Source organism: Corylus avellana, chromosome ca2, assembly GCF_901000735.1.
Source record: "Corylus avellana chromosome ca2, CavTom2PMs-1.0".
NCBI lineage: Eukaryota > Viridiplantae > Streptophyta > Magnoliopsida > Fagales > Betulaceae > Corylus > Corylus avellana.
In genome coordinates, this window is record NC_081542.1 from 34023213 (window position 1) to 34051140 (window position 27928).

General features: G+C 40.4%; 2 protein-coding genes across 2 annotated transcripts; one reads left to right on the forward strand and one right to left on the reverse strand.

Moving 5' to 3' along the window:
- Window positions 1-9279: 9279 nt before the first annotated feature.
- LOC132170881 (transcription termination factor MTEF18, mitochondrial-like) lies at window positions 9280-11739 on the forward strand. Its single transcript, XM_059582021.1, has one exon. It carries the CDS (start codon window positions 9835-9837, stop codon window positions 11608-11610), a length of 1776 nt encoding a protein of 591 aa, XP_059438004.1. The 5' UTR covers window positions 9280-9834; the 3' UTR covers window positions 11611-11739.
- Window positions 11740-14618: 2879 nt separating this feature from the next.
- LOC132170318 (BTB/POZ domain and ankyrin repeat-containing protein NPR1-like) lies at window positions 14619-22513 on the reverse strand. The gene is made up of 4 exons (XM_059581249.1): window positions 20982-22513; window positions 18335-19088; window positions 16228-16425; window positions 14619-15086 (listed from the first exon to the last, which is right to left on the reverse strand). Exons 1-4 carry the CDS (start codon window positions 21531-21533, stop codon window positions 14827-14829), a joined length of 1764 nt encoding a protein of 587 aa, XP_059437232.1. The 5' UTR covers window positions 21534-22513; the 3' UTR covers window positions 14619-14826.
- Between the last annotated feature and the right edge of the window lie 5415 nt (window positions 22514-27928).

Consider the following 27928-nt stretch of genomic DNA (forward strand, 5'->3'; position numbering starts at 1 on the left):
AAGTCCCTATCTCGGTTCGGTGGACAATTGCTGGGGAACCCGTTCCAAGCTTTGGTGGAGCTGGTTCCCCAAGATAGGTTGACGGGCGAACGAGACATCTCTGCCAGGGGTATGGCACAGTCAATGTTATTCAATCAATTGTGTGTAAGTATCACTCTTCATGGGGCTTTTCTTTTGCAAAATCTGTACTCTAATTTGATTAACTTTGTTTGTTGTAGGGAGCTATGAAGTTGGCAGTTCTATACTGCTACTTCCAGAAGTTTTGTCAAGAGTCGGCCTCGGAATCTGAGAGTCTCCAAAGAAAACTTGTGGCTTCTGAGGCTGAGAATGCCAAGTTGAAGGATACGCTAGCTCAGCAGGATAAAGAGTTGCTCCTTCTCAGTCAATAGCAGTCGGCGACTCAAGCCGTGGCCGCACAAGCTGAGTCCAGAGTCTCGGATTTGTCTTCTGAGTTGCAGACCCTTCGTGCTGAACACTCAAAGCTTCAAGAGGATCATTCTATTGTTAAAGAAGATCTGCATCAGCTCGAAGCGAAACATTCGGAAGTCCTGGAGCAGCTGAAGGTTTTTCAGGCCGAGGCTTCCAACCAAAGTGCTAAACAAAAAGATGCCATTGACGGTCAGACGGTTTCCAAAGAGGGGCTCAAATTCTTTCGCGGGAAGCTTGAGGAGAAGAAGCTGAGGCTAGAGGAAGCAGAGGCCCGATCTTCCAACTATCTGCAACAGCTCTCGTATGCTTCATGGACTTGGAACAGTGCCTAGGCGGATGGGATCATTCTTGGTTTCAAGACCTTTCAGTCTTGGGCCAAGGACCCTGCTTGCACTATAGACCTCAACACGGTAAAGCCCGAGACCATTCCCATTTCTGACAAAGCTTTGAAACAGCTTATCAGTCTTGGGTTGGAGCTGATGCCCGATGCCGAAGGGATCGATAGATTTGCTCACCTGCCGTTCTCAGGTTCCGAGGAGTCCTCGGGTAATGAAGGGACTGCTTCTGGACATGGTGCGGAGACACCATCTACTTCCCAAGCTCCAGCTGTAGACCCCAAAGAAGGCTAAACTTTTTTCTTTTTGCTAGTAACCAAGTAGTTAGTACATTTGATCACAGATTTGTAATTTAAGAATTTAATGAAATGCATCTTTTTCATTTATCTTAAATCTTGTAGCTGTTTAGTAGCGTAATTTTGACTGTTTATTCTTAGAAAGAAAATGTGTAACCCTTTTCGAACAAACCTTTTTCTGAAGGATTTACGTTCTTGATAGGTTACTTTTTCCTTAGTTTTATTTAACCTTTTTCGAGCACACCTTTTTTTTCTTTTAAGGATTTTTGCTCTTGACAGGCTATTCGTTAGACCTTCTTTGAACACACCTTTTTTTTTGAAGGTTTTACGTTCTTTACAAGCCATTGGTTTAACCTTCTTCGGACACACCTTGTTTAAAGGTTTTACGTCCTTTACAGGTTGTCGGTTTAACCTTCTTCGAATACACCTTCTTTGAAGGTTTTACATTCTTTACAGGTTTTTGGTTTAACCTTCTTCGAACACACCTTGTTTGAAGGTTTTACGTTCTTTACAGGTTTTTGAAGAACTATCTCATTGGGTTTGGTCTCGGGAAACTCCTAAGTTTTTCCTGATGGCTTTTGGCCATTTACCCTTAGAGTGATTTAGTTTACTTTGCTTTTGATATGCTTGAAAGGTTATTGAAACTTCAGGAGATTCTTTTATTTAATGAAATGTAATGAAAATTACAAAGAAAATAAGAATCGAATAAGAATCAAACAAGAATCACCTTACTAAGATAGATAAAGTACTTTTTGAGGTGCTCGGCATTCCACGGCCTGGGGAGTGCTTTTCCCTCCATGTTCTCAAGGTAATAAGCTCCTACCCTTCTACATTCAATCACTCTGTAGGGTCCTTCCCAGTTTGGTGCTAATTTTCCCTCAGTAGGATCTTTGGTGGCAATATTGGTCTTTCGCAAAACCAGGTCCCCGATCTTGAAGCTTATGTGCTTGACCCCTTTATTAAAATACCGAGCCACTTTCTCTTGGTACGCCGACATGGTTACTTGGGCCTGGTCCCGTTTCTCTTGTAGAAAGTCTAAATGTAGTTTGAGACCTTCATCATTAGTCTCGGGATAGAAGGTCTCGACTCGGTAGCTACCCGAGCCCACCTCGGCTAGTATGATTGCCTCGGTCCTGAAAGCCAAGGCGTACGGGGTCTCCTTGGTGGGTGTTCTTTTCGTTGTTCGGTATGCCCACAAGACTTCTAGAAGATCATTTTCCCAATCTCCCTTCCGGTCTCCAAGTTTTTTCTTCAGAACTTTGAAAATTGTCTTGTTGGTAGCTTCTACTTGCCCATTTGCCTGGGGATAACCTGGAGAAGAGTAGTAGTTTCTAATTTGAAACTTTGCACACCATTCTCGGAATGACTCGCAGTCAAATTGCTTCCCATTTTCAGTTACAAACGCATGTGGAATACCATAGCGGCATACGACGTTCTTCCACAAGAACCATTCTATGCTTTTGGCTATAATGTTCACTAGGGCTTCTACTTCTGCCCATTTGGTGAAATAATTCACTGCTACAACAGCAAATCGCACACCCCCCTTTCTACTAGGTAGTGGCCCTACTATATCTACCCCCCATTATGAGAAAGGCCATGGTGAAGAGATTGAACTCAGATCTTCTGGGGGTTCTTTTGCAATGTTGGCGAAGCGTTGGCATTTATCACAATTCTTGATTGTCTGTACTGAGTCTCGACTCATATTCGACCAGTAGAAACCGGCTTTGATAGTTTTATGCGTCAATACTCTTGCTCCCGAGTGACCACCGCAGATACTTTCATGGATCTCGCGAAGGACATAATCACCTTCTTCCTTCGAGATACACTTGAGGAGTGGTAGCATGAAGCCTCGTTTGTACAGAATCCCATTAATGATGGTAAATATGGCAGCTCTAGTTCTGACTTGCGTTGCTGACGTCTTATCCAAAGGGAGAATTCCTTGTTCCAAGTATTCCCTTATGCTCCTTTGCCATCCCGGTATAGTCTTGGTAACCGAGACCGAGACTGCCTCGGCTACGGTAGGTCATGTTAAAGTCTGGATTGGCCCTTCAGGCTCTTCGGCGTCGCTAGCTGTTGCGGACGCCATCCGGGCTAGCCGGTCAGCTCTTTCATTCTCTTCTCTTGGGATCTTCATAATACAGAATTTCATGAATGCATTCTGTAAATCTTGTACTTTTGATAAGTATTGCTTCATTTTACCTCATCTGGCTTCAAACTCTCCTCGGATGTGTCCGACAATTACCTGCAAATCGCTTCGTAATTCGACGAACTCAGCTCCCATCTCACAGGCTAAACCGAGTCCTGCTAAAACTGCCTCATACTAGACCTCATTATTGGTGGTCTTGAACTCCAGCCTCAAGGAGCTGCATAACTCTTCTCCATCCGGGGTGATTAATACAATACCGGCTCCACCATTCTTCCTTGTAGAGGATCCCTCTACGTAGACTACCCATATTTCATCTTTCTGCCATTCTAGGGTGATAGGTAGGTTGGTGAATTCTGCTAAGAAATTGGCTAATACCTGCCCTTTGATAGCATTCCTTGGGAGGAACTCAATATCAAATTGTCCGAGTTCGATTGCCCAGTTAGCTAATCTGCCAAACAGATCTAACTTTCTGAGTACTTTCTTCAATGGATACTCGGTCAAGACTCTTATAGTATGAGCTTGGAAATACAGGCGAAGCTTCCTGGAAGCAATAGTTAGCGCAAATGCCAACTTCTCTATCTGAGGGTACCGCTCTTCTGCTCCCCTCAATGCTCTGCTGACAAAATAAACTGGCTTCTGAATGCCGTCTTCTTCTCGGATAAGGGCAACACTAACAGCTGTTGGGGAGACAGCTAAGTATAGATACAATGCTTCTCCAGGAACAGTTTTGCTTAAAAGGGGTGGACTTGTCAAGTACTTCTTCAATTGCTCAAAAGCCTCTTCACACTCTTCAGACCACTCAAATGCTTTCCTCAGGATTTTGAAAAACGATAGGCACTTATTAGTTGACCGAGAGATAAATCGGTTCAACGCTGCAATCCTACTCGTCAATTGTTGAAGTTGCTTCATATTCTTAGGGGATTGCATGTCCAAGACTGCTTGGATCTTCTCGGGATTAGCTTCTATTCCTCGGTTTGACACCATGTAACCGAGGAATTTCCCTGAGGATACTTCAAATGCACACTTTGCGGTATTCAACTTCATCCCATAGTGCTTTAGTGTTCTAAACGTCTCATGCAGGTTGTCTACATGGCCTTATGGTATCATGCTTTTAACCAGCAGGTCATCAACATATACCTTCATCTTATGCCCGATCTGGTCTCGGAACATCTTATTAACCAGCTTCTGGTACGTTGCTCCTACATTCTTCAGACCGAAAGGCATAACCTTGCAGCAGTACAGGCCCCGTTCAGTGATAAACGTGGTCTTCTCCCAGTCTTCCAGATGCATATAGATCTGGTTGTAACCAGAAAAAGCATCCATAAAGCTTAACAGGCCATATCCAGCTATTGAATCTCCCAACGCATCAATGAGTGGCAGAGGAAAGCTGTTTTTCGGGCATGCTTTGTTGAGGTCTGTAAAGTCCACGCACATTCTCCACTTCCCATTGGATTTTTTGACCAGCACCACATTGGCCAACCAGTCGAGATAATATACCTCCACTATAAACTGAGCCTTGAGCAAATTCTCTACTTCCTCGGCGATGGCCATATTCTGCTCGGGGGCAAACTTCCTTCGCTTCTGCCTCACTAGCTTCATGCTTGGGTCCACATTGAGTTGGTAGAGAATGTCATCGGGACTGATTCCCGGCATATCTTCGTGAGTCCACGCAAATACCTTCATGTTTCCTTGGAGAAAGGTTACGAGAGCATCTCGGATTCCCGAGGCGAGCTGTGTTCCTATCTTCACTACTTTTCCTTCTCCCAGCTCCACGTCTTCTAAGGGCTCAGTAGGTTCCCCTTTTAGGGGATCTTTGCTTCAGCTACCCACCACGCCAACTGTCAACGGAGCAGGATCTGCTTTCTTGAGGGAAATGTTATAACATTTCCTTGCTGTGATTTGATCTCCTCTCACCTCTCCAACTCCTTCCTCCTTAGGAAACTTCATCATCAAATGGTAAGTTGAAGTTACAGCCTTCAACTTATTGAGGGATGGTCGACCAATGATCACATTGTAAGCAGACGGTCGATCGATCACCAAAAAGTCCACCATGGTTGTAGACTGCCTAGGAGCTGTCCCCACAGTAACTGGGAGGGAGATGAGTCCCATTGACTGGACTTGTTCTCCAGCAAACCCTACCAACGGCGAATCAAACGATTGGATCATGTCTCGGTCAACACCCATCTGTTTGAAGACCGGCCAGTATAAAATATCAGCCGAACTGCCGTTATCTACTAAGATTCGGTGGATTTTTTGGTTGGCAACCGTTAGCGTAACTACTAACGCATCATCGTGGGGGAATATGACCCCCCTTGCGTCTTCTTCAGAGAAGGATATAGTCATCACCTCCTTCTTTGCAACTTTTGAAGGTCTCTCTATCGACAAAACTTCTTCATCAGCCTTCGTTCTTCTTGCGTAAGCTTTTTTAGATGAGCTAGAACTTCCTCCACCAGCTATTCCTCTCGAAATGGTGTGGATCTCTCTCACTACATCCTGATGTCGAGGCTGATGGGCATCCCGATCTCGTCTCGGTTCTGCCTGCTGGTTGTGTATCGGTTCGACATACGATCTTCCCTCAGCCTTACTTCTCGGTTTCTGGGAGCTTCTCGATTTCCTTCAAGTAGCGGGAGCTCCTCATTCCTTCCTCAATTCCTCTCATCTGCCAGGAATTTCACCAACTTCCCATTTCTGATGTGATTCTCAATCTCTTGCCGCAAGGTTATACACTCCTCGGTTAAGTGACCATGGTCATGATGGTATTCGCAGTATTTTGAGGGTCACGCCTTTTAGGGTCGCCTTTGAACTTGCTTGGCCATTTGAAGGCAGGATCCCTCCTGATCTCCATGAATACCTCAGCCATGCTAGTATTCAGTGGAGTGAACTTCGGCCTTTGCAATTTCCGAGGGTCCATCCTTGGGTACAATGGGACCACCTTCCCTGATTTCTTCACATTCTTCTCTTCTTTCTTCCCAACGCTAGCAGGTACTATCTTAACAGTACTACTCTTGGCTTCGATTTCTTCCCTTTGAGACTTCATGAGAGCTTTGACAGTTTCTTCTTGATTAATGTACTCATCAACCTTTTTCATAAATTGACTGAGAGTCACTAACTTGGAGCTTTTTGATAGCTCGGCCATCAACAGCCCTTCAGCCCTTACTCCATGCATTAAAGCGTCGAGTACTGTCTGCTCATTTGGGTTTTCAATCATCAGCTTCTCCTGGTTAAACCTGAGCATGAATTATTTCAACGACTCCTCCTTCCCCTGAACAAGGGAGAGTAAATAGGCCGGATTCTTCTTCCTCTTACGGGTAGCCAAGAACTGACTTTAAAAGAGGCATCCCAGAGTTTTGAAATCATCTATTGAATTGGCTGGGAGCCTTCTGAACCAATCTTTAGTTACTCCAGCCAAAGTTAGGGGGAAAGCCCTACATGAAATCTCGTATGGGTACCATGAAGGATAAAATGCGCACGAAGACTCTCTATATGGTCCGTTGGATCCCTGGTGCCATCATAGGTATTAACTCAGGGCATCTTGAATTTGTCAGGGAGGGGAAAATTCATGACCCGAGGAGTGAAGGGCAGATTTGTGTTCTCCATGAGCTCCCCCGCATTGGACTGATCTCCACCATTAGCTATTAGGAAAGCCACCTCTTCGTACTTTTTCTTAAGATCCTGCAAGTCAGCATTAACATTGCTCTCGCTATGCCCTTCAATATGACGATCCCCTTGGCGAGGAGACTGCTCCCATCGAGATCTAGTATTACGAGACCTTTCGGGGTCTGTTCGCTGACTGTCTTCTACATTCTGGATAGTTGTGTGATGGCTGGCTTGAACTAAACTTGCATCGTCTTCGTGATCAGAACCTCGGGGCCTCTTCCCCATACGGATTTCAGCGCATCTCTCCTTCTCACGCCTATCCTCGTGTCTTTTGGTCCTTTCCTACCCGCTCTTGATCCCTTCTGCTGTTTCGGCCTTCAGCAACCGTGAGCCTAGTGGCAAGATCTTCATTCTGCTTCTGCCAAGCCTTCATGGATTCGGTCATCTGCTTCATGAAACCAGCTAAATCAAGAGGAGCTCTAGTAGCCGCGCGAGGTATGTCGAGCTGACACACTGATTGAGAATGGGAGCGTGTAGTCACCATACCGGAATAATAAGAATTGATCAAATGAATGAAACTCGACGAGAAGTTCCCACAGACGGCGCCAAATTGTTGATACACAGTTTTTCGAGATGATGATGTGGCATGCCTAGAGGGGGTGCTGATAACTTCGTAGGTGCTTCAGGCTACACACACAAAGAACAAACAGGATTAGAGCCCCCGATGGTGTCCCGGCGGGGGAGCTCCGATGCCTAAGTCAGAATGTGAGGAAAGAATATCTAAGCAATCAAAGTTTTCAAAGCTAGGATTGCGCTTACCTTTGATTGAAATCGAGACTTGTATTTATAGGCATGGAGTAGAATTTGTTTCCCGCACGTCTCGGGACTCCTATCCCTAAATATCTATTTTCGCAGTTATTTGATAAGGGTAGGAATCCTGGGACAAAGTGATAAGGTTTTTGTTTGAGTTGGATAACCTTTTGAATTTGAATAACAGCTTATCTCGCTTGTGTAGGGATAGTTTGTAGGTGGATAACCATCTATGCTGTAGAAAGCTTTTTGAATGTGAGATAATGATCACTTGGACTAGTTTGAATACTTGCATATCCTTAGTTGTAAAATGACTGATTTACCCTTGGCTCTTGACTATTTGCTTTCGGAGTTGCGTCTCGGGTTTGGCATCTGACACCTACCGAGGAGTAGTCTCGGACTCGTGTCCGAGACCTCGTAGGGGAAAGTTGTCCGAGGCCTGGTTGGGTATGCTGTCTTGATTAGGTCGGGTTTGGGACCCGTTGGGCTTTAGGAGCTGATCCATGACCCAACATGCTATATACTACAACATCATCCCACTATATTGATATGACATAACTTATCAATAATTTTATTTTATTTTTTAAAAGAAAAGGGTTATAGAAGTGTAATGAAGACGTAGTATGTAGCATTTTAAAAAAAATTTGATATAGAAAACAAAGGATTTTATACAATGTTAATATTTCATAAAATCTTATGCATTATTGTTGAGTAGCTATGACGTGGTCGTGTAGGCAAAGTCATAGGTATCATTTCCCTTAGTAAAGATTACGAATCATTCATTTGATTACTTGCAACATTTAACAGGATTATATTTTCAAACTTTAACTTGAATTTGTAACACACCACAATAATTACAATAACACAAATTTTCTTCAATATTAACCGTCATCAAACATGTTTGAGTTTCTTAAAAATTAATGTTTGGGTTTCTAAGTTAGTAGAATGACTTACTAAGAATATTAAAATAATATGTGAGAGATGACACTTGACACTAATTAGAGTAGTTTGGAAAAAAATTATATCCTAATTAGAAATATGGAAAAATGTAAAATTAGTCCATATGGTTTACCTGATTTGCAATTAACTTCCTGTGGTATTAAAATGAACTCATAGATCCCTAAGGTATGCCAAAAAAATAATTTAGTCCTTACAGACTTACAATCAAATTTCGTTCATTAACTGAACAGATTATGATAGTATGAAACGTTAGAGCCAATAAAATTGTGATACTTGTCCTATTTAAGTTAGTGTCACACTAACGAAATTTGTTAAATTAGTATTCATTGAAAAAAAATATGTTAAATTAGTGAACGAAATTTGACTGGACTAAATTGTTTTTGGCATATCTCATAGACCTTTGAGTTAATTTTGATACTACACGAGCTAATTGTAAATGAGGTAAATCACAAGGACTAATTTTACATTTTTCCCTTGCAAATAAGCACTAACATTTCTGTAATTTATGTTTAAACCAAAACTTTGATTACTTTCTTTAAAAAAAAAAAAAAATAAATAATAAAAAAAAAAAGGTAACCGAGTAAATACGTACTAACAAATTAAATCATTTATTTTCAAAATTAAAAAAAAAAAAAAAAAAAAAAAAAATAGAACATTTAATTCCAATATTTTAATTTCAGGTCGTGGGCTTAAACCCTTCTTCTAGGGTTTCTACTGATGCCCTGACTCTCATGGACACCCCGCGACAGCAAAGTTCTATCTTTCTTGTATACCTGCCCGTGAACCCATCTTCTCTGGAATCTTCGCATTTCAGCGAGGTAGGGACCAAGATCTCCGGGCGTTCCGTCGTCGATCCTCGAGACCCAATTGGATCAGCCCCGCTTTGCCTTCTTCCAGTTCGCGAACTCGAGTGTTTGTCGCCGTTGGATCGGCTTGCGCTCTCAGGGGGAAAAGAAGCAAATAGGGACGTAAACCCCTGAGTAGTCTAGCCTTGGTAAGAAAACCCCTCAATTGAAACTTCTCAATTTCGTGGTTTTTTGCTCTCAGCTCTGTGTGGAAATATGTGATGACCCACATGCTTTCTTCTGCTAGAAACCAATGTCAGTTGGATTACAACCTCTGTCTCTGTCAGAAGTACTTCTAGATTAGCTTTTGTGCGTTACTGGGTAGAAGTCTATATTACTCATAGCCTATGATCTATGTTACTTATTCCTCTTCTTAAAAGTTTCTCTCACTCCACTCTCTATTTTCCCTTCTTGCCATGTTAGCATCTGGAATCCGTAAAAAGGTGTTTAAGTTCTCTAAAATGATTGCCACACTTAATCACATTGTCCTTTTCTCTCCTGTTGTCTATGATCAACCAATAACTAAGCGAAACCCATCTTTTATTTCGGTTAAAGTTCGATGTTTTCGCACTTCTGGACTTACCAATGACACAAAAGTCTCCGTTACTGAATCAACACAATCATCCAGTTTCACTTCAAAACTATCTCGGGTAGCTAGGACTGAAGCTCAGGGCGTACTCTTTGATTATTTGCATTGCACTAGGAGCTTCAGCTTCACGGATGCTGAGCACATAAGCAAGAACTCCCCCCATTTTCTTCAGAATTTGCTCTCCAAGATTGATGGTGAGAAAGATGTTGCTCGGTCTTTAACCAAATTCCTGCGTTATAATCCCATTAATGAATTTGAACCATTTTTGGAGAGTTTGGGTTTGAGGCCATCTGAGTTACCGATGCTTCTCCCACGGCACTTGATGTTTTTGAGCGATGATTGTGTTATGCTTGACAACTTTCATGTTTTATGTGCTTATGGGATTCCGCGTAGTAAGATCGGTAAAATGTATAAGGAAACTACAGAGGTTTTTCAATATGATCATGGGATGTTGGCTTTAAAACTTCAAGCTTATGAAACATTGGGTTTGAGTAGACCCACAGTTACTAAGCTCGTTAGTTATTGCCCTTCACTTTTGATTGGTGGTGTTAACAGTGAATTTGTCAAGGTTCTTGAAAGATTGAAGAGATTAGGGTTTGAAATTAATTGGATTGGAGGGTATTTATCTGGTAAAAGCACCTGCTATTGGAACAGAATGCTTGATACTCTGGATTTTCTTGATAGAGTGGGCTTTAGTGAGGAGCAGATGCATTGTTTGTTTAATAAAAATCATGCAATGCTGTTTCAAGGTTCTGGGAAGAAGGTGTATTTATTGTTTGGCCGATTACTGAAATTGGGTCTCAAGATGAATGAGATCTATACTCTTTTTATACAGAATCCTCAAATTTTGTCAGGTAAGTGTGTGAAAAATCTTCTGCTAGCAATGAATTTTCTGCTAGATATTGGAATGGGATCGGAAGACATTGCAAGCATCATATCTGCCCATATCCAACTTCTGTGTTCACGCACTCTGAAAAGACCCAGAACCGTATGCAAAGAATTGAAAGTTGGAAGAGATGGTCTATGTAAAATTATGAAGGAAGATCCAGTGACGCTGTTTGATTTGGCATCTAAAGAGAAAATAAAGAGTACTGAGCAGGCATCTTCCGAATATCCTAGTAGGCGCCTGAATAAAACAACGTTCTTGTTGAGATTGGGTTTCATGGAAAACTCAGATGAGATGACGAAAGCTTTGAAGCAATTCCGAGGCAGAGAAGATCAATTACAGGAGAGGTTTGATTGCCTGGTGCAAGCTGGTTTGGACAGCAATGGTGCGGCGAGCATTGTTAAACGAGCTCCTATGGTTCTTAACTACACCAAACACATGATTGAAAAGAAGATTGATTGTTTAAGAAGCTATTTAGGTTACCCACTAGAATCAATTGTGGGATTCCCAGCATATTTATGTTATGATATTGAAAGAATCAGACAAAGATTTTCAATGTATGTTTGGCTGATGGAAAGAGGTGCAGCAAAGCCAACATTGTCCTTGAGTACTCTCCTTGCATGCTCAGATGCACGCTTTCAAAGATATTTTGTAGATGTCCATCCTCAAGGCCCGGCCACGTGGGAAAGTATAAAGAACCATCCACCTTCAAGCTAAGAACTTTTTTTATCCTTCGTCTTATAAATATTTATTTTCTGATGAAAAAGGCACCACAGTTGTGTAACAAGTGAATGAACTTTCAGTTAGTTGTACCTCTATTCTATTAATTTCATCCATTTCATTTCATCTTTTTCTTCCTTGATGAGAACTTGTTTAGCCTGGTTGCTTATTGCAGCTTAATATGTCTCTTGTTACTTAAATAAGATCCTTGGTCAAACTTAGAACTAGCAATTTTTGAGACGACACACACAAACTCGACATGAACCCAACACGAAACTAAAAGATTAGGGTTGAGGTGTTTGACCCGTTTAATTGAATGGGTTATGTTACGGTTGACCAATATAATCTTATTTCCATGTTTCAACACGAATTCAATACAAAGCTAGAGGGTTAGGGTTGAGGAGTTTAACTCGTTTAATTAAATATGTCAGATTAGGGTTGGCCTATATGGTCTTATACACATGCCTCGACACACGAACACCAATTGACACCCCTAATTGGACTTCCTTCTAAGTTTATGATTAATTGAGTTTTTTAAAATGATTTATTTGATAGGACTTGTTACGGGTCTTAATGTGATATATTGTGTTAAAAAAGATAAAAGCTTTTGTTATTTCATCCGAGTTTTGCATGTCTCAACAAGAAAGTTGTTTTTTTCCAAGTGCATACTAGGATATTTGGAAGATGCCTTCTCAGTGCTTTTTATTTTCGCTTTAGATGCCAAATCGAACAACTTCATTGGATCTTCCTTCCTAATTTTACATTAGACCATCTCTTCCAACTTTCAAGTCTTTGTAAACGATTTTGGGTCCTTTTAGAGAGCATGAACACAGAAGTTGGATATGATGCTTGCAATGTCTTCTTGACCCCATTCCAGTATAAGGCATTTTTGAATTTTCACTTTATTATTATTATTTTTTTAAGCGAAAAATGTAAAATTAGTCATTGTGGTTTACCTAATTTACAATTAGCTTCATGTGGTGTCAAAATGTACTCAAAAATCTTTGAGGTATGCCAAAAAAACAATTTAATCTCTATAGTCAAATTTTGCCCACTAATTTAACATATTCCGTTAGTGTGAACCTGACCTAAAGAGGACAAATATCACAATTTTATTTGCTTTAACATTTCATGCTATCAGAACCTGTTAAGCCAATAGACGGAATGTGACTGTTCACTGTAGGGACTAAATTATTTTTTTTGGCATACCTCAAGGACCTTTGTGTTCATTTTGATACCAGGTAGTTAATTGCAAATCAGGTAAACCATAGGGATTGATTTTGCATTTTTTTTTCCCTTTTTAAAATAGGAATGATATAGACACAACTTGTAGCCTCAACTTTGGCCCAATTTTTCTCTTACGTGGTATTTAAAAAAAAAAAAAAAAAATTCCGAAGTAATAACTTCCTATCATATGTTTTTTTTTTTAATAAAAAAAAAATGGTCTTTTTCTTCAGAAAAATGACAATTTTTTTTTTCTTAAAAAAAATACCAAATAAAAAAGGACCCCGCATATGATGTTATTACTTCAAAATTTTTTATTATTTATTATTTTGCTTTTTTAAAAAATGATCACATAAAGAAAAAAGTTGGGCAAAAGTTGAGGCTATTTGTATATGGTTAGCTATGGTACATAAGGGTTAGGGTTAAATACCAAATACCCCCTTTGGGGTTTGGTAACTTTATTTTTACCCTCATGGGGTTTCATTTTTATCGCAGGACCCCCCCTGGGGTTTTAATAAAGGACCAAGTTAGTCCATCCGTTAGTTGACCGTTAGGACTGACACGTGGACCAATCAGATGTTGACACGTGGCACCTATTTAATTTTTTTTATTTTTTATTTTTAAATTAAAAAAAAATGTATTTAAAAAAAAAAAGAAAAAAAAAAGGAAAAAAAATAGGGGGTGGCTTCCTTTGGCCATGGGCCACGCCCTATTTTTTTCCTTTTCTTTTTTTTTTTTCTTTTTTTTTAAATACATTTTTTTTTTAATTTAAAAAAATTAAATAGGTGTCGCGTCGACATCTGATGTCCACGATAACGGTCAATATGAGACCTGGTCTTCCAGGGAGTCCTAATCAAATGAAACTCCATAAAAATAAAGTTACCAAACCCCATGGGGTATTTGGTATTTAACCGTAAGGGTTAAAAAAGAAAGAAGAAAAATAATGATGACTTAAAAAAAGAGCATATTACACAGGAACGATGCCCAATTATTCTTTTGTAAAATGTGAAAAATGCCTAGCATATTCGTGACTTTACAACTCAACAACAACCGTGCCAAGGAAACTAACCAAATAAAAAAAAGTTGAGGCTTTTTAGTTTTATTTTTTTTGATACAAGTCAAAAGATAAGGGGAATAAAGCAAAGTTGGGGCATTTCTTTCTTTTGTCGAAACAGAAGTGGTTTTTGTCTCCAGCAAGAAACCATTTTATTCTTAAAGTAGTCTTAAAACACTTTTTTGAGGTCAAAAGAGAAGGAACCAAATATTAATTATTTTCCTTAATGTTCAGGGAATCTATGCTGCTAATAAATATAGTACAAGACTTGTAAAATGCTATTACCAATCTCCAAAGATGCCATAACAACAAATAACTTGTCCGATTTGTTTTTGATATACACTCGGCCAACTCAAGTTAAGAAGATTGGGACCTAAATGATCACACTCAAACCACAGGCTCTGCTTGGGTGGCAAAAACTAACGTGCCAATGCAGGGACTGCATAAAGAATATTGGGAGTAACACAAAGAGAATAACTACTCTCAGTCTTGTCCTAACCGCCAACGACCATGTAATCTAGGGCAACATCCTGTCATGGTCGTAGCCTACTAGTAAGCTGTAATTCAGCGCCACGATCGAGATGAGGTTCTTCCCCATCAGCAAAAACAACCCACATAAGGAAAAGATAGCTAATCCTCACAAGTACAATCACATAACCATTCTCTCTCCTAAGATCCTAGCTTTCATTCAAAGTAATTTTCACATGGTAGCAGATGCAGCAGAAACTAAATAAAAAGAACGGCTGCAATTTTCTTCCATTCAAGAAACTCCTAACTGTTAAGATCACCACTTTCTACAAAACTTCAAACGTAGAACGATTTTGCTAGCTTATAGACGGAATGAGCCAACATTTATGAGGCTCACGCAAGTATAATTTTCAAAAGAATTTTCTATTCATTATCAGGCTTACTTAGACAAAATTTGCATGCCCTCACTACTTCCTAACCTTATAATTTACACCATCTTTTGGAGAAGACGAGGATGATGAGGAAGACAATCCAGAGCGACCTGATTCAGCCTTGTCCTTATCAAATGCCTTCTGAACTTCTTCTTTGAGCTCCATGAAGCGCCTCCTCTTGATTCTCTGCTCAACTGGGGTGCCCTTCTCAAGGTAAAACAAATCGGGGAGGTCATCCTCCATGAACTTGTCCAGCACTTCTGAGCAATGAGGAAAATAGCGTCGACCCATCTCCACTGCCATCATGGCAACCAAAAAGTTTCAATGAGTAATTTAGTAAAAATACTCTTACTTAGCAGTTAACCATGTCAATTTAATTCATCTTTTGACAACTCGGAAACTGCAGTTGCTCATTGCAGAAGCTTTTTAACTTTTATATTTCCTCAGGTTCTGCTGCTTTGAAACATAAACCAAGTCTAAGTTGCCTTTGATTAAGAAACCAACAGGGAATATTCTGCATCCTAAGTTTAAGAAGTCATGGAACCAACAAGGTTAAATTAACAAAGGATTCATGTAGCCCAACCCCATTGCGAAAGTAAGTGCTCAAAACAACTTGAGGAATTGCTAAATGTGTCTGCATAATAAAACCTGCAAATTCAGCAACCAGGGTATAATACAAGGCAATTTTACGCATATAGTAACTGAGAAATTATATAAACAAATATACTAAAAAAACTTTTGCTCAAAAACTAATCAAATTATTAACATAGTGCAGCCAAAAGCACAAACGTAATAAGCATGAGATGATGGAATAACAGGTGACAGAGTAATACACATACATTATCTATATACCCATCCATACTAGAACAAAGGTTATCTTTGCAACGCATAACCGGAGAAAACAATCCCCATCAAATAAAAGATAAATTAAATTAAAAAAACCCCACAAAGAGTGACTACAAATCCATCAGAGACATATTGTAGTTAAGCAGAGAAAGAGAGAAAATCTACAATCTTTTACTCAACCTGGCTTTTTGCTTATTTTGTGCTTCTCATTTCTTTTTACCCTTCAAGGAAATAAAACTGACATGCTTTATGTAAGATAATATGACTTATTTTACTTGTTGTCTAATATATCCCGAACGACTGCCAAAGATGCAGTATACATTAATTTATTGTCTTTACCATCTTAAAAATGATAGATGACTGCCTGACATGGGATGAACCAAGGCACCTAATAGTGAGAAAAGTTCCCTTCCCTATACAAGCAAGGAATTGTTTTCTTTTTTTCTTGGTTTTGAGGGGAGAGAGAGGGCGGGGGGTGGCAGGAACTTGATGATAATGACTTCATTGTGGATTACATAATATCCTGCAATACAATAGAATAAAGGGAAACAAGGCATCTGAATATAGAGGATGCTCAAAGCTTACAACTACCTGTTTTCATAAGGGCTTCCATCTGAGAGCACAGTCTCTTGTTCTGCATAACTGGAGTCTCATTCAAATCAACCTCCCTCAAATTCCCAATCAAACGTTTTGATGCAGAAAGACCAGCAAACTGGGATGTTGTCTCAGCATGTGCAATGTGGATGGCTACCTTAGCTTCCGTTGGGAAAAACAATCGTGCAAATGCCACTGCAATATACATCACTCTTAGCATTCATCTTTGCATGTGAAAGTATTAGTATTGATGAGACTATGCCAACTTTTACGAGGTCTATCGTGGTAAATTTGCCAAAGGAAAAAGAAGACTATAGCAATATTTTATTACATTCAACTCAGCCATGTATCCTATACATAAAATCCTAAAGCCCAAAAAAACACACAAAAGTTGCAGTAAACCTTCAGCTACACCTTGACATACCATACACCAACAAACTTCAATGGTGATCCATGGATTCAATTCAAGAAAAGGTTCAATCAGGATTAGACAACTTTCTGATATATGCAGTAGGCCATAGCACTAAGTGTTTTGGAACAAGTAACAAGTATCACGACCTTATGTTGAAATGTCATGAAATATCTTAAATGTTTATGGTAGAAAGTACCACTTGTTCTAGGAATTGCTTCAAATATCAAAAGAGACTCATCTTAACTCTAAATGTAGTAAATAGAGTAACAGCTAATAATATATAAATTCATGATTGAACACAAAAGGCTAAAATATTCTTTTGGTCCCTGAAATTTAACCGAAATTCAAATTTGTCTCTGGATTAAGTTCTAATTTTTTCCCTAAAAAAATTAAATGGTGGCAACTTAGTCCTATCAATTGAATTGGGAATTCCATCACTAGAATGGTTGATGTGGCAAAAGATGAGATAATTTGGCATGCCATGTTAATTTTTTATTCATATGGCATGAGAATGGACCATATGAAACACTTTTTTTTTTTAGTTTTAATTAGAAGAAAAAAAAATCTCAGAATAGAAGAAAGTCTCTTGTTCCATGTCCTACAGTTTCCCCTCAAACAATCAAAGCATCAAAAAGAATATTCAAACTCTCCAAACAATGCAATTGTCTAAAAAAAATAATCCTTCTGAGACAATGAAAACCAAGTTGTCAATGAGGTTGGTTCAATACCAGTATGGTGACAAGTTGATTGGAAGCAACGGCAATTAGGTGCTTGTCAAACCAGGCAATGACAGGTAGGTACAGCAGCAAGGCCACAAGGGCCACAGCCTAGATGTGTGAGGCCATTATAATTGATGTTGTCATGGGACAGAGTGCAAGTGGATTTGGAGGATGGGTTTTTGAGAGAGTGGGAGTGGGTTTAGAGGAAAATTTGAGATTAAGCAGCAGAAAAAGTGTAGGAGATCCTTGTAGTGAATTGGGAGGTCCAGGCTGATTAGATGGCCATAGTCTGCACAGTATGGCATGGTGAGCTTGAGTGGGTCTGACAAGGTATCGATGGTAACGGAGGAGAGAGGGTGGGGGAGGGGTTGAACCATTTTTTTGAGGAAAAAGGCAGGCAAGATGGGGAGAACAGTGGAGGTTTCCCACTCGCCACCAAGGCCAGCCTTGATGAGGCCGCCACCATCATCAAGGATGGCGATAGTTGCACATATCTGTGGTGGTGGGGTTTAGTGTGAGCAGGAGAGAGAGAAAGAGGAAGAACTTTCTTTTTCGATGAAAGGCGAAAAAAGTATATATTCTTTTATTAATTACTGAAGCGACATGGCATGTCATCCATTCTCATGTCATGTTACTAAAAAACGTGACATGGTATGCCACATAGTCTCTCTGTTTGTCAGATCATCATTCTAATAACAGAATTCCTACTTTGATTGAAGGACAGACTAAATTGTAGCCATTAAATTATTTTTGCACGAAATTATAAATTTTTAAATTTGAGGGACAAAATTTGTACCTGGGTAAAAATTTCAGGAACCAATATACATTACAGCCAATATAAAACAAACAGATCTTATATTTCCAGGAAATTTCAAACCAAAATTCTGACTCCTAGGGCCAAAGCTGAATATAATTTCAGAAGAGCTTGTGCCATGGGAAGAAGAATCCAAGATTACTATCTGCAGAATAATACCTCGGTTTTCCAGGTACAGCAACTTCATGTGCAGATCATCAGCAACTGTGTGGGAAGAAATAAGTGCATCTCCGCCCATTGGATTCCTTCGCATTTCTCTCTCTAGAACATCAATGCATAACCTGTCCTTGTTTGCTTCCTGGCCCTGCTCCGTTTTTGCGTGATAATCCTTTGGCCTTGTCAACCTCCGGCAAATACTAACCGAACTCTGACCATCCAATGTCAATTCTAATGCAGAAGCTCCTTTGTTCAGAAGTGATACTATTATTGATGGCTCCTTACGCCTTGCAGCTATTTGGAGTACTGTGTAACCCCGATTATTTCGAAGGTTGACATCGGCCAAACCCAGACCAAGCACCTCGGTCACGACCTTAGGATCGCAGTATGCTACAGAATAATGGAGAGCATTGGCTTCATCTAAGGTTGTATCAGACTCGGTCAGGAGAAGTTTCACTAGTTCAACATCATCAGAGTCTAATGCCTTGTGTATTCTCCTGATTCTCTTTTCACGCAAGGGTTCCACAGCTTCGATATCATGTTCATCATCAGGCTGAGACTTGAGACGAAGCAATTTAATGTTCTCTGCAATTTCATAAGGTAGCTCTTTCTCAAGAGAGATGCTGTCAAGATCTGATCGTGCTACCCTATTAACACATTGGGTGACAACCTGACTCAATTGACAATGGAAAGCAACCACGAGGATTGGGATGACATCTTCTACAACAGCCTTCGCAACAAAGTTAAGGAAACGTCGCTGCAAATGTGTAGAGTATCTGTTCAGAATTATCTTCCTGTAGTCTGATAACAGCCTAATGCAAAGTAAGAGATGGGAAAGCAATAGCCTAAACCTATGTGTTTTCACCTCAGTCAATGCTCTAACTGCAATGGTGTCTCATAATAAAAACTAAAGAATGTGAAAACAATCATAATGGTGCATTTAACTCCAAGAAGTTTTAATTTTTATATTTTTAGATATTACATCGCAGAAGCCTAGTCCAACCTCGAAAATAAATTCAGGAAAGAGTGAGAAGATACTCTCTCTCTCTCTGTTCTAAGCTTATTATGATGGCTAAACCTGAATCTGATAAAAGAATGTGCACTAAGATGTAAATGTGCTGGTAGGTATTGTTAATGTCCCCCATGTGGTTCACACCGTATATCAGGATTGTCATGAACCTACATATATTAAGTTCATTGCAACAGACTACTTACAGACAAGATAGCAAACCTAAGCTTCAAGTTTACAGTGCAGACTTAATAGAACAAGGATCATTGAGGTACACAGAATGCGAACAGGAAGGGCAACATAGCATGACACTTACCTTGAAAATTGGAATGATTAGAGTAAGCTTATACTCAACCAAAATAGACTGTTAATTGAAAGTTAGAATGTGATAAGATCATCTTACCGTAAATTTCATATCTGCATAGGGTTATAAATTTATAGGTTAGCTTTAAAAGAAGTACAAACAGGGAAAAGAAAAGAAGGAAATTCTCGGATTGCCAGAATTTATGCATTGAAATGAGCATGTATTTCAATTAAAAAAAAAAAGAAAAAAGAAGAGACGATACATGTTTTGGTTAGAGCAACCTTGGATTGTTTGGCTTACTAAAATGGCTTTGGGGTTTGCATTGCTCCTATTCTATTTATCAAAAAAAATTTGGAGAGAGAGAGAGAGAGGGGTTGAAACAGTTGGAAAGAGTTGATATGGGAGAGGGGTTTGGTTGCCCCTTGACAAACAATGAAGAGGAGAGAGAGTGTGAGGTAATGATGAGTAGCGACAAATAATAACTGAAAACTTTCATGGTCGAACAAATGGACTATTAAACCACTAATTTAAACAATTCCCACGGAGAGGGAGATGTTTCTTTAATTTATAAATGAACAGAAACATAAGCCGAAATGACTTGCCAATAAATCTATAATACATACACGACTGTCATGAACTTGATATTGGCTGTTCATATTTTTCTTTGCATCCCAATGTTCAAGGTTGTATATCAATGTTTCAAAAGGATGATTTTCTTTATGAAATGGGTTCATAGTCCACCACCAAAACAAAAAAAAAAAAAAAAAAGGAAAAAAAAAAAAAAAAAAGAGTCCACTGACTTTATAAACAAGCGCCTCTGAATGTAGACACTTAGCATAAAGACTCATATAAGGATTCTAAGTTTCAGATTCCAGCTGGGTTAGATTCTTCCACTAACAGCATAAAGATCAAGTAACTTTTTCTTCAATATTACTTTATAAACTGGTTTTTGGATCCACATTTGGCTCCACTTACAATTCCAAGCGAAAAATCCCAATAAATTCCCATTTAGGCCAATGAGCTCAAGCTCAAACAGCACCTCCTCTCCTTACAAGAACCAGTTGGTGTGCCAAGTCAGGGGGTTCAAGAAACACTAGGTGGGTGTGTTACGTAGAAATAAAATTTTTAAAAGAAAAAAAAAAAAAAAAAAACCAACAGTGGTAACAAACTGGAAGTTCACCACCTCCACCACAAGTATAAAATACAAGCAACAAACGTCAACAAAGAGCAAAGCATATGCTTACTATTGACTAAAATCATCAAAAGTTCTTCACATGATCAGTTGCTTAGTCTGCTTAATTCGGTAAACTCTTAATCAGCATGTACAGAATACTAACCTGCAAAAGTGAAACCAGCTCTGGTATCTGAAAAACGGAAGAGGCGTACATCAATTCCACCGCAAAATTAATTGCGGGTCTACATGAATCATGGACACAAACATTGTCAACACAAGTTGACACCTCCACTGGAGAATTCTTCAGCTTCGCCGTATACAAATAGCTCAAGAAAATGCGAAATGCCTCATAGCCAACCTTGCCATAAGGCAACAAATCACTCATCAAATACTTGGGTTTTCCTTCCTTCTCAGCAGATCCCTTCTCTCGCTGAAACAGTTGATGGAAAAACCTACTTCTAGCAGCCAAAATACATCGATTAACACCAACTGGAATTCCCTCTACAACGATATGCGCATCGCTATAATCACAACTTGGATCAACCAATAGCTGCTCCAAATTTGAACTGAGCTTGCTTAAACTAAGGACTTCTTCAAGGCTAGGACCCGGTTCAAAACCAGAGGAGGTCGGTTTAGCATGGCTAAATGAGCCATTCGATAAATGGGAAGATGAAGTAAAGCTCAAAGATGACGATGGTTCAGTTGAACTGGCCATTAATACACTCTAGAAAAAGAAGAAGAAAATTCTTTCAGATGTTCTAGAGGAACTTCCTATAGGTAAATCAGTGACTTGCCATGTTACAAATGAAATCCACTCTGCCCTTTTCTCTCTACCAAAGACCTATGTCTAAAAATGTACCACAAAAAATCCAAAAACCGATACAAGCCACTCAAATATAGGAACCAAGGAAGGAAATAACCAAATCCAATTTATTGGCAAATAGAAAATATACATGTAACTCACCAGCAAAACAGAAATAAAGGAAACTAACAAAATTTCAAACGGGTTTCCTAGAAACAAGTTAAAAAGGATAAATATTAAACAAAATTGAGTCACAAAACACAAATCCCACTATTAGAAGGCTATCAAATGACAAGCTGAATCAAAAGCTTTAAATTCAAAGTCACACAGGCATGCACTTCTAGTCACAATACTTTGATTTCTGTATATCTTTTTAAGAACCAGAAAGATTGCAAAGGCCAAAAACACCCTCTTGCTTGAATTTCCAATACCACCTAATCAGCATAATATCCAAATAAACCCAAAGTGTCAACTAGATCTTGCAAAAATTTCTTCTAAAAAGCAGAAAACACCACTGATTCAAGCTTTATTTCGTGATAAATCCCATCAAATTTACAAATAGATCTCCACAACCACAAGCTTTCAACAGTTGCACTAGATCCACCCAAATACTTCAAAGACCACCATATACTCCAAAACAAATCCAAAATTTCAGATTAAAATTACGTTATTCTAGGCAAAATTCTATCAAAACAAAGAACACCCAACAACGAAAACATTCTTTACACACAGAATTGCAAGGACGAAATTTCCTAACTCGATGGAAGATTTGGCGAAAGACAGATGAGGGCAAAAATGTGAAAAAGAACAAGAAACCGAAACTTCAATTTTCGCTTTCAGACACAGTTTCACAGAGAGAGAGAAGAGAGAGAAGGATCGGTCGGTTGGTTAATGTGGTGGTTAGGAAGGTACCTTGGTGCGACTTTCGTTAAGGAGATGAAGTCGTGTCAATGACGGCAGCAATGGCGTCAGCTTTCCCAGCTGGGTTCCGCTGACGTCTGCAATGGCGTCAGCGTTTTGGTGGAGAGCCATGGAAGTCTTGGCATCTTGGAAAAAGCCATATAATCACAAATTATGAAAAGCAGTATAAACGTGGAAAAGAGAAATATATTCGCTGCTTTTTGGGAGAATAAAGTTTTTATTTTTTATTTTTTATTTAAGTGAAACAACAATCTTGCATTGAAAATTAGGATTAAAAATCTTGTTCCGCAACTAGAATGCTATGAATAAAATTGGGACCATCTTTTATCCATATTTGGTCTAGAGATTGAGAAAGAACCGTCGTCGCTAAACGATGAGTAGCTTCATTTACCTCCCTATGAATGTGTTGAACAGAACAATATTGAAAACTGTTAAGCCTTACTTGGATATCCTCGATTAGTTGACTATATTGGCTCCAACAAGAATCCACCTTGTTGATGCAAAGTTTTCCCAAGGGGTGACGTGGCACACCCATTGGGGATGCTACCGACGGTTGCTCCGACGGGGAAGTTTCGATGCCTAAATTAGTATTTTGGAGGAAGAAAATATAAGCAACAAAGAACTAGAGAGCAAGAGTTGCGATCACCTGAAAGTTGAGATATGACTTGCATTTTATAGGCATTCAGTAGTTGTAGTCCCGTGATTGATGACTTCCATATCCCTTAGTATTTGCTGTGTTGTTACTGGCGAAGGATATGGGTTGTTAGCCGTTCCTCAATCTTAGGAGTTTGAAATTATAGGATAAGAGGTTTTATCTAATAACCTCAGATTTAAATGCCTGAGTTGTTCTCGGATAATCATTTGCGCTTCTGTGTTGACAACTTGTCCACCTTCTGTTGAAGCTGGATAGCCTTTTCAAATATGGGATAAGATTACTCGTTTATCGGGAGATGGGTCTCGAACTGGGCCGTCCAAGACCTGATCGGGCTGAGCTGTCCGAGACCTGATCAGGCTGAGCTGTCCGAAGCCTTAACGAGTCTGTCAACTTACTAGATCGGGCCTAGAGGTCTATTGGGCCTTATGAAGCTAATCCACGACCCAATAGTTACCCTAAATTTCCTGGTCTGAATGACTATGAAAATTTCATGTTCTTCAACAATGGATCGGCCTTCCGAGGCCCAAATCCTTGTGATGGAATGTCCGAGGCGGGAAATTTGAATTTCAAAATTTTTGGTGGAAAATTTCTTTCCAATTTTGACCGAGACGGTTGATGTGGCCGAGGATCAGTTGGCTCGATTGCTTGTCGATTCATGTGGCTGAGCATAACTCCACGTGTCAATACTTGGGTGCTTTTACTCTCGACTGTCGGTTATCACGTGTAATCTGCAGAGGCACGCCTTTTACAGTGCATTTATTATGCATGTTTCCGAGGTGTCTCTATGGCTACGTGTCATCATCTCTCCTGTTCTTCAAACCGACGCCGACTGTTCATTTAGTTCACTTAAGGCTATAAAAGGGGTCTTCTTCCTCATTTTGTCACTTTACCTTGCAAAGAATTTTTTCTCCTCCTGAAACTCTCTTTTTCTTTTTCCCAAAACTCTCGTTTTCTTTTTCTTTTTGGGAGCTCTGCTTCCACATCTATTTTTCCTACATGGGTAGTGATGACGGGTAGGAATCAGATGGTATGGGTAACACCTACCCATCTTTGTGGAAGCCAAATCTATCTACGAAAGACGAGTGCTGTGTTAGACTAGATTGCTATATCGCGAGGTCGGTGAAGCTTCGTTCCAATGACAAGAAGGAAGGTGCGGTGGTGCGTGCCGAAGAACACGAAGAATGCTTGTACGAGGCCATGTTTCGAGCAGGTCTTAGGATACCCTTCCCAAGGGTTATTCGTGAGCTACTGAGCCGTTTGAACGTGGCCCCTTAACCGCTAGTACCCAACGCCTGGAGGATATTCTTTGATTGTGTCACTCTATGGCCTATAGCCCTTGGAGATGAACAAAGCCTTACTGTCTCGGAGTTCTTCTGGATGTACCGAATCCAGAAGAATCCTAAGAACGATGGTTTATACAACTTCCAATCTAGGCAAGGTAGGTTCGTTCCGATGGACAAGACCTTCACTAGCAATCGAATGTGGAAAAAGAAGTACTTTTTCACACTGGGGCAGTGGGAGTTCGCCCCTTCAGAGAAAGTAGAAGGTCCGAGAGTGCCTCAGGAGATGACCGTTGATGTACAAATTTAATTGTACTTGCAAGCGCACGAGTCGTGTGTAGTACAGCGTGTGCAAGTGCGAGGTCGATCCACAGGGATTTGTGTTGGGTAAACCAATTTCTATTTAAACCAATTCTATTTTAACCTAGTTCCGAATTTCGTGATTTTTGTCATGCAAAAATAAAACATAAACTAAAGAAAATGATGAAATAAAATGGTAAAGAACACTAAGGTTTTAGAATTCACTTTGCCAAATCTTAACTCTGTATCCTCGTATTTGTTCCTACAATCGACAAACTATTGTGCTCAAACTGTTGTTCGATTTTTTTACAAATATCAAGTTTAAATCATTTAATGAATCCACCCATTTTTACAAATCACAACAATTATTCGATTTGAAATTAAATCATCCTATGTATCCATTTGGTTAACGAATCACAACGGATATCCGATTTCAACTGAATGAATTGATGTATCCGAAGGATGAAACACATCAAATATCCAACTCCAACACATGACAGTTCATCACATTCAATTAAAAGATATAAATCAACCAATTGAATGAAAATCTACAACATCCTTATTCGAAGTCAAAATTGTATAAACTAAATACGAGAATACATGAGTTTGTCAATGACGAAGCTTCATCTTCAACCTTAGTTGAAAGATTTAGCCTCTCATGATAACAATAACAAACAAAAATTGAATTGTCATCATCAGAGAAATAAAACTTACAATGGAAAACAAAGCAAAAGCTTCCCCACAGCAATACGTCGTATTTCAGCTTAAAACGATGTCTCCCAATATCCGTTACAAGAGAAAAAGTTGTATATAAATAATAAAAAACTTGGGTTCAGCGTTGCCAGGTCAGCGTGAGTGCGCTCGATCGCACCCAAGGTGCGCTCGAGCGCACTTGATTTTTCTTTCAAGGCTCCTGCGGCGCTGCACTTAAACGATGCGTGCTAGGGCTGATGTGGTCGTGCGCTCGAGCGTGCCGTGCTTGCGCTCGAGCGCAGGTGCGCTCGATCGCACTTCCAGGGATCTTCAATTATTTTGCTTATTTCCACCCTCAAACCGCAGTTTTCTCTTAATGACCTGCAACACATCAAAACACCAAAACTAACAAAAAAATCAGAAAATACTAAAGCTAAAGGCTTAGCAAATGCAAAATAAGGGGTCCAAATATGCAATATTTGGCACTCATCAACCGTCCCCTCAAAGGACGCCCACAAAGAACCTCATCTCTCTGAGGAAGAGATGGCGCTTGTGAACAAAGTATTGGCTTGGGCTTAGGTACATGAGTTGGCCATGCTTTACAAGAAGCTGGTCACCACGACCAGGTTGACAAGTTGTGTGTACTCCACAATGGGTGGTGCTAGGGGATTGAAGAAGAGGCCAGCACCTGCAAGTGTGGATTTGAGCCCCCCGGCGGCTAATACCGAAGGCGCCACCCCCCGAAAACCCATCATTGACAAAGGCAAGGGCAAGGTGGGCGAGCCTCGGGCAAAGAAGGTTCTGAAGTTAATAGATGAGCTCGAAGAGCCCGAAGTTCCTCAGTTGAAGAGGAGGAAATTGGTGAAGGCAAAGGAACCCGCAACTCAAGCTCATAAAGGGAAATTTGACTTTGTCGTACTCATCGCTGCTCGAAGGAATGCAAACCCAGGGCCTGTTGTGCTTCCAGTTGCAGAGTATGAGGCCCTCCTCATCGACAAACCTATTGCTATCACTCCTTTGGTGGTAACTCCGCTCAACCCCACCGGTGCTGCTCCAGCTACTGCCATCCTTGTGGAGTTGGTATCTCTTGAGCACTCAGGCCCCAACATATAGAATATCTTAAAGGAGATTGACTAGGAGCTGGACTTGGAAAGCTCAGTAGGAATGGAGCTCAACAAAAATAGGATGCAAGACGAGGCGGTGGAAGAGGAGGTGAGGCCTCGGGCCGAGGCGATGGAAGTGGTGGGGCCTCGGGCCTTATTCCCACTTGCCGAGAGGCCTTAGGCCTCATTGTCTATGGCTGAGGTGACATCTAGGGCTCCATTGCTTGCTGCTGAGAGCGAGGCCACCGCATCTGGGGCCGAGGCTTCTTCAAGTTACTCCTTGGTGAAACCTCAAAACGTCGAGTGGACAGTGGGCAAGCCTCTCTCGAGGATCGGTGGCCAGCTGCTGGGGAATCCATTCCAAGCTCTAGTGGAATTGGCTCCCATTGAGAGTTTGGAAGGCGAACACGATCTCTCTGCTCAAGGAATGGCGGAATCGATGCTTTTCAATCAACTCTGTGTAAGTACCTCTCTCTCAATGAAAGCACCATTATTGTTTTTATATAACATTCTTTATGATCTTGACTGGTGTTTTGGTTTTTCCAGGGTGCCATGAAGTCAATGGTTTTGTACTGCCATTTCAAGAAGTCTTTCCAGGACTCGGCTTTGGAAACCGAGGCTTTGAGGAATAAACTTGCCGAGTCGAAGGCCGAGAACGCCAGATTAAAGGATACCATGGCTCGGCAAGACAAAGAACTCCTCCTCACAGGTTAGTTGCAATCGGTGATACAAGCTGAAGCTGCTAAGGTGCTGCAGCTAAAGCACATGCAGACTCCAAGATCTCCGAGCTAACCGCCAAGTTGCAAGGTCTCCGGGCCGAGCATGAGCAGCTTCAAGAAGACCACTCCATCATCAAAGAGGATCTAAGTCAACTGGAAGAGAAGCACGCTGGGCTCTTGGAGTAGTTGAAGGGAGCTCAAACCGAGGTAGCTAGTTAGAAGACCAAGTTCGAGAGGCAGACGAGGGTCGGACAGTTGCAGAAGAGCGGCTCAATTTTTCAAGGGAAAACTTGACGAGATGAAGCTGCAACTGCAAAATACTAAGGCCCGAGCTGCGAACTGTCTCAAGCAACTGTCGTTCGCATCATGGACTTGAGACAGTGCCTAGGCAGACGGGATCATCCTTGGTTTTGAAACCTTCCGAAGTTGGTCCAATGACCCTGCTTGCACTGTGGACCTCAACATTGTGAAGCCTAAAAGCATTTCGCTATCTGAGGAGGCTTTGAGGCAGCTTATCAACCTCGGGCAGGAGTTGATGCCTGACGCTGTGGGGATAGACAAGTTTGACCATAAGCCATTCAGTGACTCTAAGGATGGATCCTCATACAGTGATGACGAGACCGCTCTTGGCGATGGT

Bases quoted from the DNA above. Each gene is read 5' to 3' on its own strand.
- LOC132170881 (XM_059582021.1), top strand. From the start codon at position 9,835: ATGTTAGCATCTGGAATCCGTAAAAAGGTGTTTAAGTTCTCTAAAATG.
- LOC132170318 (XM_059581249.1), bottom strand. From the start codon at position 21,533: ATGGCCAGTTCAACTGAACCATCGTCATCTTTGAGCTTTACTTCATCT. The intron at 16,426-18,334 runs GTATTATTCTGC...TGTATATTGCAG, and splicing joins GCTGTACCTGGAAAACCGAG to TGGCATTTGCACGATTGTTT. The intron at 15,087-16,227 runs GTAGTTGTAAGC...CCATGATGGCAG, and splicing joins GGAAGCCCTTATGAAAACAG to TGGAGATGGGTCGACGCTAT.